The 18,099-nt window shown below is 45.1% G+C and overlaps 1 protein-coding gene across 1 annotated transcript in view; it reads right to left on the reverse strand.

The window, feature by feature from the left end:
• Positions 1-18,099, reverse strand: part of g6fl (g6f-like) — a gene marked incomplete at its 5' end in the record, with an annotated part of 28,678 nt that overhangs the window by 5,288 nt on the left and 5,291 nt on the right. The window contains 3 exons of the mRNA XM_079503649.1: positions 8,739-9,011; positions 11,857-12,189; positions 17,459-17,494. Of these exons, the coding sequence (XP_079359775.1) occupies positions 8,739-9,011; positions 11,857-12,189; positions 17,459-17,494 (642 nt within the window). The remainder of the gene's footprint in view (positions 1-8,738; positions 9,012-11,856; positions 12,190-17,458; positions 17,495-18,099) is intronic.

An 18,099-nucleotide genomic window follows, 5' to 3' on the forward strand; every position in this document is an offset into this window, starting at 1 on the left:
TTCAACAGGAGAGAGAAAAGCTCTAGAAAAGCTCTCCAAAGAGAGCTACAGTAGACATGCTGCAGGCGGCTGCAAACAATAGCAAAGATACTCCTAAATTTATGTTACATGTCTTTACGTCATGCCGACGTGATGTCACTCATCAGGTCCTCCTGGAGATGCAAGGCAACGAGTCCTGGTAGATAGAACGGCCTGTGATGTTCAACAGTTCTCCAGCCGACACAGGGCTGACAGACACTATGCATTCTTGCGAGAATGCGTGATTCTAAGCAAGATGAGTGTTGTCAGTTTGATATCTCTGGTGAATACAACCACGGCGGCGGTATCAAGCAGCCCGGGTGATGAACAAAGCCGGCTCAACCCAAGCAGGGAACAAAGCTATCAGATCTCTCCGGCAAAATCAAAGACTGTATAGCCTGGTTCTTTCACACAGCGGGAGAGATAATATTTACTTATGTATTTGTTCCAAGTCCCGATTTGAGTGTACAGTAACTGTATATTTTACAATATGAAGCCAGGATATGGGTAGCGTGTTTCATAACCCTTGACATCTGATCTAAAGCAACAGAGAAGCCTGCAGGCAAACTGGCAAACATGACAATATAAATAGCATTCTTCTGTGCCAAAGGCCCTGCATGGAAAACAGGGAGGCAGGAAGATGCATGGAAGAACGTATAGCGGCACCGTTTGATTTGTGTTATTATTACTGGGGTTACATAAGCCAGAGCCAGAGTCAGACTACCGTATTAGCTCACTTGATGTTCTAGTCAAATCTAGTGGAAAAGAGCAGAGCTTATGAGAGCAGACTCGACAGGCGTGTTTGCATAGGCCAGGATGACATCATTCTTGCAAAATATGGCCCACAGGGGTGACCTGGGAGGCAGGTAGGAGGTGCCAGTTTCCAGGGAGACTAGGCTACAACTAATGTGTGGAGCGAGTGTACCTGCCCAGAGGAACAAGAGCTCTGCTGCAGCAACCAAATCAACCAGACAGCGTTCTGTGGAAAACACAGAGACCTAATAAAGCCTCGTTTCAGACCAAAGGATTGGGACGAGATAAAGCCGTTTTTTAAGCCAGATCTATACTTCTTTATGAGACTACTAATCTACTGTGAGCTCACTGTGAGCTCGTAGATCTGGAAGTATCTGCACGCGACACCATCATACGACTGAACATAATGAAGCTAATCATTATTAGGACCTTTGCAGAGAAATATCTCTGCGGTCTGAATTAGCTTTTACGCCTTTAGCCCTCTACTTCACTATTAAATAAGAGTGCAAAGGGGAGGTGAAAGAGGTGATGGCTCAAATGAGATCTGAGCCACGGTCAGGGAGAGAGAGGTGTCGGGGGCCAGGGTGATAACTGCAGTACATTAACGATGATCACTGTTGTACGTGCGTGACGTGTGTGTGTGTGTGTGTGTGTGTGTGTGTGTGTGTGTGTGTGTGTGTGTGTGTGTGTGTGTGTGTGTGTGTGTGTGTGTGTGTGTGTGTGTGTGTGTGTGTGTGTGTGTGTATGTGTATGTGTATGTGTGTGTGAGTGAGTGAGTGAGTGAGTGAGTGAGTGAGTGAGTGAGTGAGTGAGTGAGTGAGTGAGTGAGTGTGTGTGTGAGTGTGTGAGTATGAGGGGGGAGTCGAGGATGTTGGCTGTGGGGGGGGGGGGGGGGTGGTCTGTAAGAGAAGAGAATATTAATATGAATCCTCGTTGCCAGTCATAAAACCAATAGCCTACATCCACCCTGTCACAGTAGCCTTGGAGACCGCAGGCGTTTTGTTACTGTCACAACAACTCACAACGAACCTAAGCAACCACAACACAACACACATAACATGCTGTTAATCAGTAGTTTTCAATTTGGAATTGTCCTTGTTCACTCATAGGATTATTGAAGTGATCCAGTATGTATGTACTATGTACAGTATGTACATGTACATTCCCTGTGACAACTCACATACGGATACAACACAACATACAAACTGTTGATTCACAATCATCAGCATTCAAGAGCCAGAAACAGCACTGAAGAACCTTTCACGTTTCATTGCCACCCAGTCATTGTGTCCCAACATGTCAGTAATAGTACACCAGCTTCAATCACACTAGTACATGGATCTGGTCTACAAGATTCGCTGCACCATGATTGGTTCCCAACCGTTTTATACTGAAGTACCGAGTCTGAGAAGATATCTGGCTCTGCAAGTACCACCATAATAACTGATGTTAAAATACAGGAGCGTATACCTGCCCTTTTTGTTCCATTCCTATACTAAGACAACTCCTCTGTGTACCACCAGAGGGGGGCTCAAGTACAGACCGGGGGTACTAGTAGGCTACCAGCTAGTGGTTAAGGAACCTCTGACTACACCACTAAGATACCCATGTAGGTCTACCTGTCTATGTCCACACTCACAACACCATGAGGCAGTTCAACAAACCGCGTGCAAACTGGTTCTGTGTTGCGTCTGTGTTTCATGGCCGCCTCGATGCTTTTCCAATGGAAGTCACATGTTTTGACCAAACACTTGACTTGTGTTTGATTGCCCCCCCTCCCCCCATCAAACACAAGTGTTTGGTCAAACTACGTGACTTCCATTGGAAAAGCATTGAGGTGGCCAACACATGAAATGTGTGTATGAGGCCTAGTATCTCACTTTCTGTTTGGTCTCTTATTGGTCTACTCTGCTTGCCTGCCTGCCTGTCGGTCTGTCTGTAGCCTCGGTCCCAGGCTTACTCATCTGCCAAGAGAAAAGCCTGGTCACAACCTAAGGCAGAGACACTATCGGCGGAAGTGTCGGCCGGACAACATCCGTCAGATGCATTTCCCCCGGATACGATATTCCTTCGACCAATCATAACACTTGTTTCATACACAGAGAATGTGAACTGATTTGTATAGAGTCGACGTAATTTCCTTGAGCGGTACTTCTGCCGAAATCCCGCAACTTCCGCACAAAACAAATGATGCTGTCTACACAGCATAGGTCTTGCGCTTGGTCTGTCTGTGAGTGTGAGAAGTGCCAGTTTTTAGTGCTACCCTACCTATTTTAAATAACATCAGTCATAAATTGGTGGTACAGGGAGAGACAAATAGTATATATTATAGTGCAGGTACTCAGTCTAAAAAGGTAGAGAACCACTGCTGTCTCTCGATTTCACATCACAGTTTAGAAACCAATCCTGGGCCAGTTTTAAGGCCAGTGTTTGGTGGGGATCTTTTACGTTTAATAGCTTTGCACATATAACACCCGGTAAAAATACCTTTTTATTTTTGAGGGGCGCTAGCCCCTCCTATACACAGGTTTAATGTTTGTCTTTAGTTCAATGTTTGTTTTGTAAACGCCAATGACAATGAAGGGAAATTTTACGTCATAATGTGCCATTAACGTCATATTGTCTCTTTATTGTTAATGGCGTTTAATGTTTGTGTTGGCACCAAATCAACATGAGTTAGACTTTAAAGGAGCATTCAGTGATTTGAGTGATTTGGAGAACCACCCAGTCCGCCCCGGTAACAAAATGTACACATGCACGCTCTACAGTGGGGGGAAGTGCAACAGGCCAACAGCATGTGCACCAAGGCCCGCCCCCACTCGATCATGATTGGAGGAAGGCCCCTCTCATCCTGATTGGATGAAGGCTTTGCCACCCACCACCAAAACTGAAACTAGGGTTTTTTGACCCCAGGGGCTCACTGGGGACAGGGAGGAACTCCTTATATGGTCAGCACACTCTATAGTAGGGAGGATTATCCAGAAAAAAATAAGTGATATTTAGATTAAGTCAAATCACTGAATATACCTTTAATATACAGTATTAGCGCCCCTCACTTCACACAGGTGTGATTTTTACTCTTGAAGTAGCTCTGGTCCATAGCCTTAAGGACTTCCTTAAGTCCTTAAGGCTATGGACCAGAGCTACTCTTGAAATATACATTTCTGAACGTGTACCTTTTTTGAGTGGTGTAAACCACTCCTACAACTGGTTTTCTCATTGGCTGACGTCGCTGTGCTAGTCCAGTTGGCTTTCTCATTGGCTAAACCGCGATGCGTTGTTTCTGTGTGTGTGTGTGTGGCGCGTGCTGCGCACACCGCAAATATGTCCGGGCGGAAACAAGCGACTCAGAACACAATAGTTCCGCCTTAGAGAATTTTGGTTCCTACCTAGACAAAATCAGAGCACTTGTTTGAGCCAGAAAACCCCAGACCACAGAAAATCTACTGAATGTTAAAAGTTCAGGGTTTTTGGGTGCAGTTGAGCTCACAAAAAATAAATTACAAAAACTTTGTTTTAAATGTCACAATCCCTTTAAGATTAACAACTCGAACAATGACAAAACATACTGTTTATAACAAAGCTGATCGTTTTCCATTCTGCTACCATAATAAGCATCTTGACTGATTTCTATCTGACAGGCTCGAGGCTTAGCAACGGCTTGGCTCAGAGAGACCTTTGCTCAACTTCAGCTTTGTTTGCAAAAGGCTTGGCCTTCAGCCTTAACCTTAGTCCTGCTTCAATATAATCAACCATCTTTCCCTGTGTGAGATGCTATTGACTGATTTATTTGTGTGAGTGCGTGCGCGTGTAGGCAAGTGTTGCGTGTGCGTGAGTGTGTGTGTGCGTGCATGTGTTCATGTGTGTAATGCTGTGTGTGTAAAAACTAAAAAGGGTGCTAATGAAATACTGTAGTGAGGGCCGACCCCATGGACTGACCTGCTCTGTTCTCCGTGCCAGTTTGAACGTGTGAATTATGGTAATTGAGTGCAGTGGAGCGACGCATAAGTACCCTGACTTTCTCTCCACCCCTTCTCTCCTCCTCTCCCTCTCTCTTTTTCATCACCTCTCGTCCTCTCCTACAGCTCCCGCCTTCCCTTTCCTCTGTCGCCTGTCTGTTTCATCTGGAATGAGGTATAGTATATTTGTATGGGTGTGATTGTGGAGGGTTGGCTGATAGAACAGTAACAGTTTGAAGGCTTTGCAAATTAGGGGGACCGGGCCACGGAACACATAGCACATGATTGCGGAACATCCCTGACATTTGAGTTATTTTGTGCAGCGTGAAGCAGAATGATTGCTATTTATTACGTCCCGGTAATGGAGGAGTCTGCCTAGATGCCTACATTTTCGCATTTTCTGAACTGTGACACAGTAACAGAATGAGATTCTGTTATTAACGTAGCATTGCTGCCATTCCCGGGCCTCTTGTAATACAGAATAATGACCAGAGGGCTGTTTGCAGTGTTTGGTATACTGTGCAGCGTATTCATACATAGTACAAACCTAATTGTGTTTATTCGCTACTAACGGGCACCCATCTCTCTGTAGTCTGTAGCAGAGTGCTGTCTTCTGACCACAGCTTCCTATCACTCAAGGAATTTCACTTATATATTATATATTATATTAAAATATTTGGGTCAGGGTTCCATTCGACATCGTCTACTCAGGCTTATGTGAACAGTTTTTAAGTTGGTTGATTCAGTATTTTTTAGATATTTGATATTCATTTTAGCTGCCCCGCCCCTTCCTATACAAACCCTGTCTGGGGTGTTCACATAAGCCTGAGTGAGTATAGATGATGAAATGACTCAAACATTCTTTTTTTGAAAGTGAAATATCTTTTTTAACTGTACTCACTGTACTCTGCAATGACACTGAAAATATCTGTCTGTTTCTGCCAGTCGCTCTCGCTCTCTCTCGCTCTCTCTCTCTCTCTCTCTCTCTCTCTCTCTCTCTCTCTCTCTCTCTCTCTCTCTCTCTCGCTCTCTCTCTCTCTCTCTGTCTATCTCTCTCTCTGTCTGTCTGTCTGTCTGTCTCATGGTCCTTTTGTCACTCTGTCTCTCTCCCCTTTCTAACTCTCGTTCTCTTCCCGTCCATCTCTCTCCCCATTAGTCTTATGCTGGTGCTATCGTCGTCACTGTGCATTGTGATGAGCTCTGGGCTCCTCAGCCACCAGTGATCTATCGGGACGTCTGCGGTGAGCTCATCACCGCTAAGCGATCCATTCGACTGTCACCTCCTGGTTTGTGTGCACGCCTCACTGCTCGCCAGCAGCCAGCCAGCCACCAATGCCATAAAGCCTGAATAATTTAGTTTCGCTTGCTGGCCGGCCGGCAATGTCCTGGGGTCCTGTCTGCTTATATCATCTCACTGATGAGAGCGATGAGAGAGATATAGACGAGACTCCGTACGTATGGTATGCATTATGGATCAATTGGGGCCGGGGAAGAAATTACTTTCAGGGAAGTTTGAAAATTGGGTTCAAATGCTAAATGTAGGTATAGTGTATGACGTGTGTCTGCCACACCCGGAGTTTTATGCAGTGTTCCACTTAGTCTGGCGTAGACAGACAACTATTCCACAATCTCCGGATGCTATATAGAGTTTGGAACTACACCTCCCCAAATGCTATATAGAGTCTGGAACTACACCTCCCCAAATGCTATATAGAGTCTGGAACTACACCTCCCCAAATGCTATATAGAGTCTGGAACTACACCTCCCCAAATGCTATATAGAGTCTGGAACTACACCTCCCCAAATGCTATATAGAGTCTGGAACTACACCTCCCCAAATGCTATATAGAGTCTGGAACTACACCTCCCCAAATGCGAGCAAGGAAGCTGCCATTTGGGTTCACGAAAATATATTTTAAAATATCTTTACATTTTATTTTTTGAGGGGCGCTAGCCCCCTATGTCCAGCTTTGAGGGTCTGTGTAAACACAAATATTGAAGACAAAAGTGTGTAAACACAAACATTGAAGACAAAAGTGTGTAAACACAAACATTGAAGACAAAAGTTTGTAAACACAAACATTGAAGACAAAAGTGAGGATGCAAATTGTGATTGTCCAGAATGAGATGATGTATGCATTGTAGGATGACATATGATAAGAGCGCCCCTCACGTCACACAGGTTTAATGGATTTCCATCCATTTCTGCTAAGCAGCAAGCTACGTATATATGCTTAGATGATTTCTAAGGATAATAATACATTTGCGTGACTGTAAAGACGAAACGGAAGTGGGGAGGAGGCTTCACTTCCGCTTTATCGCTTGCTCATGATCAGAGCTTCCGTTCTCCAGACTGTATGACGGAAGCATATGAAAACTGCGAGAGGCAACAGTCTGGCAACGCAAGACTATGTCCCACTAAACATGAGGTTGTGTGGTCTAAAGACATGATACGTGTTCTCTCTCAATGTCACTATTACAAATTGTGGTACAGCTACAGTACTTGGTGAATCAAAGTGTTGTTCTAAAACACACAGCTATCCTCTTGTATACTTGTACAACATACCAAAATCATTCCATTAGGGACTGCTTCCAAACTGTGACGTTCCCGCCCGGTTCGACATGCAGCAGTACTAGTCCTGACCTTTGACCTGCTTAACAACGACATTGAAGAGCTGTGACACATGACATCTGTCAGAGGCCAGCGAATGGCGTCCCTAGACTGTAAACCAAGGGGCCTCAATGTCAGCACGCCCAGTGGAGGCAGCATGCCTGTCTGCCTGCCTGGCAGATAGCTTGACCTGAGGTTGGCTTGAATGCACAACACGACGCTTCACAGAACATCCATCCCAAACTACACACAAGAGCGCTATATGGCGCCACAGACTGTAGGTATAGTATGTCTGCCAGCATATGCTGTGTTTACTTTTCAAAAATAAGGCTCTTCAAAACGTGAATTTAGTTTTTAAATAATTCTATAAGCCTTGCAAACATCCCCAGTGTACAAGGTTTTAACATTAGTCAAAAGTGTGCTTTTACAATTCTGCTAGTGATCATTTTGTAAGAGTGTGTGCCGTTCTTTCAAACAGTGAATATTTAATAGAGCATGTCATATCCTTTGAATAAAGAACACTATAATGCAGAGCATACTGTAAGAATATTTTAAAGCACAATTTGTCATAATGGCATTGGAGAGAAAAACATGGACTCCCAATTCCCAACTCCCTAATCAACATAATACCACATAATAAAACCGAAATCACAGTAGATGGCAGTCATTGATCTATAATTTAACAAAGCAGAAAATGTGGTGTCTTGTAATTTTGGAGGTAATTCCCTGTACTGTAGCACAATTTTCATATTGTATCTTATGAAATCTAACCTATTGCCACGATGACCAATATGAATAGTTGGTGAGATGAATAGTTGGTGCTTTCATACAATGCCTTCCATCCGACTTTAACACTTATGATGCTAGGACATCCACACACACCCACACACCTATCAAATAAAACCGCGGGGTGCCTGGGACGTGTGGACATGTCTTAAGGTCTTTTTTATCGATATAAAACCATTTTTTGACAGTGGTGCTGCTAGGCAACACCTTGCTTGTCCGTCCCGGACCTGATTTGCTGCGCACGCAGCCATTCACTTCCTGGTTTACGGGCCGACAATCTTCCTTATTTACTCTGAATCTACGGCGCTGTCCATTGTTTTTGATCAGAACGCCGATGTTCTGTCCTAATTTCTGACTTCATCATGCCTCTCGTTTAGAATATTAGATGTAGTAAAGGAAGATTTCACCTCCCGGTTTTTGGGGGGGGGAAATGAAAGGCGGGGGTTTTCAGAGGAAAATCTCCCTCATATGATTGGCACTCTAGCGCCTTTATTCTGAAAAAAGGATTCCCCGGCACCCACCAGGACTGTTAAGCAGTAGCGCAGCCCTTCCCCTCAACCGCCAGTCAGATATCTGGGCTCTTATCACACATCAGCATGCCTTTTCATACCATTGGTCCCACCTCCAGGGGCCTGCGGCGCGGCGACCGCCTGCACGGCCCAGATTGTCTGCCGGTTCCTCAGCTGCAGGGTGCAGGTATAGTTCCCAGCGGCGTCGGGGCCAATGGGCAGCGCCAGGGAGGTGGTGATGACCCCCAGGCTGTGGCTGGACACGTGCAGTCTGCGGCTCAGGTTGTGATGCCTCCAGCCGGCCCGTTCCACCTGGGACCTCTCCGAGTACTGACACCACAGCTCCAGATGAGAAGGGGAGCGGATGGCCTTGACTGCAGACGCAGATAAATGGAGGAGGAGGAGGAGGTGGGAGGGAAGGGTGGGAGCATATGGGGGGGGGGGGGGGGGGGGGGGGAGAGGAAAGATGAGAGAGGAGATAAAGGACGAAACCAAGAGGATGTGCGGGAGGACGAAGGAGGAACAAAGGTATACGAGGGAGTTGAAGGAGAAAACAAATGAAAAAGAACAAGGGCGGATAGAGGGTGATGCGAGGACGGAAGGAGGGTGGGATGGCGGTGGGGCCGGGGAGGGGGGGGGGGCATGGGGGAGACAACGGGCTTTTCAGTGTAGGGTCAAAATAATATATATTCATTACGGAGATTGGCTGCTAATGTGTTGGTTGACTGTGACTGATGCTCAGAGTCTCATCAGGACGAAATGAGAATCCATCTGGGTGTAATCAAGGCCCATAGATGCAAACATAACACACGCACGCACGCACGCACGCGAGCACACACACACACACACACACACACACACACACACACACACACACACACACACACACACACACACACACACACACACGTTTCAGCCTTGATTAGAGTGATCAGTGCGGGCCACCTACAGCCTTGGTGGGAGGGCAGCAGGTATAATCATACATAATGATACTTATAATGAGGTGGGGTAAAAATATATGTGCCACATGATGTGTGTGACGGAGCATGCAGTGTGTAGGCGGGTGTGTGTGCACTGTGGTGTATAGGCATTAGGCGCAGCATGTGTGTTTGTGCATAGGCACAGTGTGTGTGTGTGTGTGTGTGTGTGTGTGTGTGTGTGTGTGTGTGTGTGTGTGTGTGTGTGTGTGTACAGTGTTTGTGTGTGTACAGTGTTTGTGTGTGTGTGTGTGTGTGTGTGTGTGTGTGTGTGTGTGTGTGTGTGTGTGTGTGTGTGTGTGTGTGTGTGTGTGTGTGTGTGTGTGTGTGTGTGTGTGTGTGTGTGTGTGTGTGTGTGTGTGTGTGAGTGAGTGAGGGATGCAGACGTGTGAAGCATGGTGACAATGACAGATCGGCTGGTCATGTCTGGGCAGCTGTGATGGATGCCAGAGGGACTGTGATTAGTAAAGCCTTCCAAGGCCGACTAGACAGGGCAAAGTGTATGTGCACTGTGTGTGTGTGTGTGTGTGTGTGTGTGTGTGTGTGTGTGTGTGTGTGTGTGTGTGTGTGTGTGTGTGTGTGTGTGTGTGTGTGTGTGTGTGTGTGTGTGTGTGTGTGTACGAGTGCGTGCATGCGTGTATGTGTATGCATGTGAATATGCTTTGTGTGTGTGGAATTAGTCAACTATAACATTTGCACGGCTCATCCATAAAAGCCACATAAATCTGATGTTCTTTTTGAAATGTATAAATGGAGAAAATGGCACAGTGACCCGCCCTCGCCTTATAGGATCAAATGACTCTGCAGTCTGCACTGCCTCAGTCTCGACTTTCCTGCCTCGATATTAAAATATTAAGAGCACTCGTCTACAAGAATACCATTAAAATGGCGCTATAATGAATATTTACCCTGGTCACATGCATGCATAGCATGGTATATGGCACAATACTTAATGAATTTGGTAGGAATGATCAACAGGCCTCCCCTTAGAGATTATTACATTTTGGGTCAAAACGGTCAAGGTTCACAACCAAGGTCAAGGTTATAACTCCATAGTCAAATGTTATGTTATGTATACAGCATCAGCATGGTTCAAAGGAGCTTTGAACCACTAAGACCTGTCCTAACTTCACTTCACACACTCCATACCTCTTTCTCATTCTCTACCTCCTTCTACAGAAGGTCCATGGGCCGGGACGGCACCATTGACATGCATGGGAGGTAAAGACTGGAACCGGAAGTTAGGTGAAATACATTTGGAGTCCATTAGAGCCGGCTGGACCAACTTGTGAACAAACACTATTTCTGAACGATTGGGACCTTTGTCATGTTAATCGGTTCAGGAATATAAAAGAAGACAGAAGAGGTTGTTTTGATGTTTTCTAATCTTTTTTTGTAATCAGCATAAACATATCGTTTCTGACTCGGCAGTATTGCAAGATTTGGTTGACATTCTGACATTTGGTTGTATTCTCACAATACTTTAGCACTTTCAGAAAATTACTCTTTAGATACCCCAATAAAATTATATCGAAAAGGAACACAGCAGAAAACAATGTGTGACATGTCTCTTTCCTAGGCTGAGTATTTTTACCATGGTCGCATTTCAGAAATAGTGAAATTTATAAGCTCGTCCAACTGGCTCTCATTGATTGCAATGCACTCCATTGAACTCCCGCCGGCAGTTTGCCACCCAGTGTAACGAATCTGCCAGCTGGAATTACTGGATAGAGAAACCGACATCCCCTTCTGCTTCAACCCCACATGCTGTACCTCCTCCTCTCGCTTCTCCTCCACCTCCTCCTCTAACTCCTCCTGCCTCCCTTTTTAGTAATTAGTCAGAACTGCAGCCTCACTCCCAATCTTCCGCCGTAGTCTGAAAACCCACCTCTTCAGACTCCACCATGGCCCGTAGCACTTGCCCTAGCCTATCCCCTTAGATAGCACATTATGTAGACTTAGATAGTATTTTAAACAGACTTATAGCTTGTTACGTAGACAGCTCTAGAATTGCACTTTATGTAGTCATAGCACTTTATAGTACACATGTATAATATATTATATAGTATAGTATGCATAGTTTACATAGATACTCCACTGTTACGTTCTTAGTTTACGCATGATTCATGATAATTACTTTTTATATATGTGATGTATGCCATGCTTTTGTTATTGCTTAATGTAAGTCGCTCTGGATTAAGAGCGTCTGCTAAATGCCTAAATTGTAAATTGTAAATTGTACCTTGTAACACACTGAGTCTGGTGGCCTGGCTGAAGACATTGTCATTGAGGAACACCTCACAGATGTACAAGCCCCCATGAATCACTTGGGGCCGGAGGTGAAAGCTGAAGCTGCCGTCCTGGTGCTTGTAGGGTGGGCCTGCCAGCTCCAGCAGCTGCCCTGCTCCCTTATCCCCCTCGTCCCTCCAGCGGTCGTACAAGTACGCCAGCTTCATGTCTTTCTGTCGCCTGTTGTCCGGGGGCTGCCAGTATAGGCGGACGTAGTCGCCCTTGACGGTGGGGCAGGACAGGGAGAAGGAGGATCCGGCCAGGGTGGCGGTGGAGATCTGAGGAACTGTTGGAAAAAGAAATAACAAATTAAATGCCTTTTATCACGATGATGGGGGTGGGGGTGGGGGGGACTCATGCTGTGTTCACACGGGCAGACGCAAAGCTACACGGTAGCTGTTGTAGCTTTTGCAGCAGCTACAAGCGTCGGATTTGCTTCGTATAGCTTCACGTTCACGGCTTCCATTGACAATGAATGGTAGACTGCGTCGTTGCGTCTGCCTGCGTGAACGCAACATTAGATTGAATTATGTGATAAGAAAGCGTGCACGTATAGGGTATAGAGAAAACTAGAAAAAGTGCCCCTCGGGGCACAGGTCTCCACCAGGGCAGGTTAGGTTGTGGCCTCCTGGTGGCTCTATAATAGGTCAATGTGAAAAGGGTGCCATTTCTTCTTACGCCTTGGATGGTAATTGGATGATTTGAGACATTTTGTTCCAAAAATGTGATTTGCAAAAATCCACCTGTTGGTGGCGCTATAACAGGCCAATGTGAAAAGGGTGGGATATATTCCTCAGCCTAGCAGGAAAGTCTGTGAAAGATTTCACGTAAATTGCACGCTGCGTTCATGATTTGAGGCTTTTTGTTAAAAACGGGTCAATCCTGCAAACTTTGAAAGCCAATGTTAGCCAATTTGGATGGAGTATGAAATATCAGACAGATTCATCTTGAACACATGACTATAGAGATCTGGAGGAGTAATATCCAAAAATGTGTTTTTCAAAAGTCGGCCTCCTGGTGGTGCTATAACAGGCCGTTCTGGAAAATTTGGGGCAGAGGTGTGTGTGCAACATTTGGCATCGAACGGGTTAACGGTGCCGGAGCTGTACACAGACGGATGGACGGACGGACACACACACGGACGGACACACACGGACAGAGTGCAAAACATACTCTCTCCCCATGCCTTCGGCCTGGTGGAGACAATGAAAGAGCAGGAAGGTCAAGGTTACAATCAAGGTCAGGGCCATATTCACAGCAATATTTACAGTAATAGTTGTGTAATGTTCACTGGTATGGAACACAACATTAATTAGTAGCATTGTGGTAACACCTGGGAAGAGAAATGAATCAACTATGCCAATATGGCTGCCCCGTGATAACGGCCTATTTGTACAGTTTCGGGCTATTGCTGTTCTATCACGGCCCATTTTCTGATTGGCATTGGCTCATTAGACACATCTGCTACACACACTCTCCCTGTTGATCAATCAGGCAGACGTGCTGTTGTCAGTCACTTGCTGTGAGTGTGAACTTATTCTGCCCATTTTTCTGGTGTGGCTGCTACAGAGCGGCAGCCTAACTGCAGAAAAACAAAGACAGTCTATCTGCAGCCGTCCACGAGGAAGGCCAGGCTGTCACCTTGAATTTGGATCTATCTTTGTTGCTGTAATGAGTTTTATAACTATTCTTGCCATTTCCCTGCCTCTGTACGCTATGTGCACATTTTCTAATCACAGAATTCAGAATCTAATCTAACTTATCCGTCTAAGACAAGTGGCCCCAAGACTTCAAAACCTTTCATCTCTATCTCAGTGGATCAGATTCAGATTTTGGGTAGTTCAAAGAACTGGATTGGGACCACTTTGACAGAATACAATTATCTCTGAATCTTATCTGTGAATAAGAAATTTGATTAATCAAATAATATCTTTAACACCCAAAATAAAAATCTGAAAGTTTCGAACTTTTGGGCCCAGCTGGTCACCAGTTCGCCATATTCTTGAGACTGAATCTGCAGTCCAGAAAGCTGAATTTATTTCAGCCTACGCTTAGCTCCCTCCAATCTTTCAATTTCTTGCATATTTCTGCAGCCTCTTGGGTTGAGCTAGTCGTACAGGTTTAATTATAGCTCCCAAGTGTAATGTCTGTGTTCCTAATCTTTCTCATCTTTCATATTCCACATTCGAATTTCATGCGGTCTCAATTACACACCCTATCCCTCTTTTAATCATTGTGTTCTATTGTCCCCCAGGTCCACTTGGGGATGGCACTCCTCTCCTTCAGCCTACCCGCAGACAAGTATCTTAATGTTACTTCTCTTCTGTCCTCGTGTGACCTCTCCTTATCTCCCTTTCCCCGAACAGATAGAGCTGGTAAAGCATTGGACTTGGTGTTATAGAGCCTGCTCTGCCTATAATAGTCCCCTCCATGTCTGTTAACCTCCCAGGATTTTCCACGTCTTGCTGCAGCCTGCACCCAGTACAAAACACTGGTGATGCAGGCCCACAACAAAGCAACGAAGGGCATGGCACCCTTTACCTTCAGCATAACATCCAACCCCACACCACTTACAGCTCACTTGGACCAGCTAATACAGGATTCTTTGTTTTTAAATCCTTAAATGGCTAACTTGTCTGTATTTCTATAGCGTCCTGTGGTAATTATTATTTTCAATGTACTGAATCTATCATTCAGTACAGTTCACCAAAATGTTTCATTCAAATGATGGGTTCACCAGTTCATTCATTGCTTGGCTGGAGCTCTATAGCTGCCTTCGTTGTGCAACTGAAACACAGACTCACTGACTGTGTGGATCAATCAGCGCAACATGTTCAGCCCTCAGGCTATGGGATCGAATCTCCAGGGACTCAAGTTGTGTTGCACACTCGACATGTGCCTCATATTTCAATACTTTAAATAAATATGTTTATTTAATTGAAGAACGGCCCAAACTACACAGTTTACAGTGCGGACCGGGTTTGTTTATCTCTAGTGATTGGTTAGGGAAAATCAAATTCCCTTTCCATTGGAAATATAAAGGAGAGGAAAGGTCACTCTTCGGTCTCTCTAGGCTATCTGCAATCTCCTCCTTTCCCCCCAGTATTTCATCTGTGTTTGACTGTCTCTGACCTCTCTCCTCCAAGTCAACATGCCTATGTCCACCAGTTACTTGATCTGAAACCCTCAGAGCTGAGCAAACCTAGATACATCATTCGCCGAATCGCAGCTGCAGTTCATTGGAGCGACATGTAATCTTATGCATATTGAACTCAAATATGGCAGAGGCACGACCGTAGAGTATTAAAAGGATAGAGACTGAACCGGAGCGATAGCCCCGCCCCCCGCTATTATTTTTAGTAGAAACAAAATTTGGTGCCCAAGGTGCCAAGGTGGGGAACTTGTGAACTCAATACTGCCACCATCTGGCGGAGTCAGGTTAGGTGAAATCAGCCCTCAGCTATTCCTTCAAGAAATTCTGTGAGGGGATTCCCATTTCCTCCCCTTACTGGGCAGGGCTTTTCTTACCCCTCCCCTAGTGGGCGGGGTTTTTCCTTTTCTTTTACATGAGTTGGGCGTGTTAGCATCTAATAGACTCTGGAAAAGCATTCCAGCAGCCAGCTCGTAGCATGGCTTGTTAGGCAATAGACTTTCAATCCATCCATTTTTTTGCGGATAAAGTAAAGTTTGCTTTGGTACGACATGTGTTGCGTCTTGCTTGCGGTCAGGGTTAGGTTTGAGGTTTCTGGTAGGGTTTATAGTAATGTCCGACATACAGTACATGTTCACCCATGGCTTTCTGTGGTGCCATTCAAAGTGACTACTGGGTTGGGCTTGCTTGATGCTAGATCCAACCCCTTGTATTTCTTACAGCTGAGGGCTGAAAACACCCGCGTGCGATTAAGTCTGGCCCCTCTCAATTGTGGGAGGACTTCATGGCCGAAGTGGTGACGACTCACGAGCCAACCAGATTCGTCTGGAACCAGGCTATAACCAACCAGGGCCCAGTATGCAAATATGGGGTGGGACATTGCAGAAAGAAAATCTAATATTGAGAGGGATGAGACTAATATCCATGCAGTGATATAAGTATCGCTACGCAAGGCTAATGAGCTTGTTTTTTTATTGTGAAAATGTGTGCAAATCTTATCATTATACATAATACATACATATCATTTTGGGGGTCCTTGAGGAGAAAAGGTGTGAGCACCACTGATATAGCAACAAACGTTTTTCAGACTGTATAGGATTTAGAATCCGCTTCAGGTCTTAATGGGTTAAGACTCGACCTAATAAAACCCATAGCAGGCGTTCCTTGTATTACTTCTCATTGCCTACTTTTTGATAGATGCTAGTTATATTCTGCAGATGCGTGTTGGTTACTTGTTCACAATCACATGTCTTTTATTTTGATATGTAGACAGATGTGTAGACAGATGCTACTCTAGGTTTGATGTTGACCTGGTATCCTAGTTTCTTTGTAGCACCTAATTGTTTTCTTTGCACTCTATTTTATTTGTTGACTAGGGTTCATGCCATTTACTCCGATCTTGCGCTTACATAATTGACTCTGGATAAGAGCATGTGCTAAATCTTAATAACTGAATATCAAATATTTTGGTGGGTGGAAAAATTGAAAAACTGCTGCTGCAACTGTAGATGTCACTCAACCCTATAATGTCAGCTTATGCAATGCAAGAGCCAACATTCAGAATCAGGGCATCTGGAACGATTCCAAAAATAATACTTCACAGTAACAAAACTTTTGTTGTTGTCGGGGAGAAGAATAGAGTTGCTGTCTGCAAAACAACAAGATTTCGCCCCCACAACGAGAGTTATAGGTGGATGCTTTGCATGCTGGTCCTGAAATCTAAATGTGTATTAAAATATGTTAAAATATGCTACCGTTGAGGCTTGAGAACTTGAGATCCAAAATGTGGGTCACAAGTTGTGACTCGACTTGACCTGAACACAGAAAGTGGAACTTATGTGAAGGTTAAGACTTGAGAAACCAACGTATAACTTGGATGACATTGACTTATTACTCTCAACTCGGGAGAAAGTGTCAGTGAAGAGAGGAAGGACAAAGGAATGCTGAGATGTGGGTGAGTGAGAACACATAAAGGAGTGAGATAAACTGGTGAGAAGTACAGTAAAAGGAGAGAGTGAGAGGGGACAGGCCAGAGGGAGATTAGTAAACATGATGGAGGAGATGCTCTGGAAAAGAGGATTGGTATAAGCGAGAAGAGGAATGAGATGGAGGCCAAATGGAAGAGGATGAATGTATAGTGTGAGGTGGTATGGAGACAGAGAGAGAGAGAGAGAGAGAGAGAGAGAGAGAGAGAGAGAGAGAGAGAGAGAGTAAACGGAACAACAAGAGTGAAGGGAGATGGAGGGTGAGAGGGTGGTTGACGGCAACAATGGAGGATTATGTTCTTATGTTCTGAGAAGCTCTTCCCTCAGTTTGTGTTTTGCATTCTGCTCTGCTGCTGACAGCGCGCTGCTGACTCCAGGCATTGGAGAGCGCTTGTTGTTGTGTTCCATAAGTCACTCACCGTGCGTTATGTTACTGAAAGAGGCCACCTTGGCAGCTGTGGAGAGATGGAAAAAGCAAAGTAAAGTAAATTCAAAAAGCGGAAGTGATCAATAATACATGAATACAGCAGGCAAATACAAAATCCAATTGAGGGGCAAGTTGGGTATAGTGGTTGGAATTTTAGTGAAGAACTTACAGCTCAGACTTCCGGGAAAAGTGGTCTGTAAATGTGACTACTTTGAAGAAGCATTGCTTAAATAAGTAATGCCATGCCAGTCGGTCGCCTCTGGCACCGCTGGTGCCCGTCTCACCGCCGATGGCCGCAATAACAAACTGCCTTTTTGTTTCGCAACCCTTTTTCTTTCTCTCCCTCCATGCTGTCCTCTGTTCTCTCTCTCTCTCTCTCTTTTTTTAATGTTTTTTTTTGTGGCTTTCACCTTTATTTTATATATTTTTATGGAGGGACAGACAGTAGGCTGACAGGAAATGGGGAGAGAGATGGTGGAGTGACATGCAGTAAAGGCCGTCGGGATCGGGAGTCGAACCCGCGACACACTGCCAGACTGGATTGCCAGCCACGGTGCCTGGACCACTGAGCCACGGCCCAGGCCCTCTCTCCACTTTCTTCCCTAATAAGAGAGTGGCTATAGTCCAGTGTGC

This window comes from Electrona antarctica (assembly GCF_951216825.1).
Source record: "Electrona antarctica genome assembly, chromosome: 6".
NCBI classification, from domain to species: domain Eukaryota; kingdom Metazoa; phylum Chordata; class Actinopteri; order Myctophiformes; family Myctophidae; genus Electrona; species Electrona antarctica.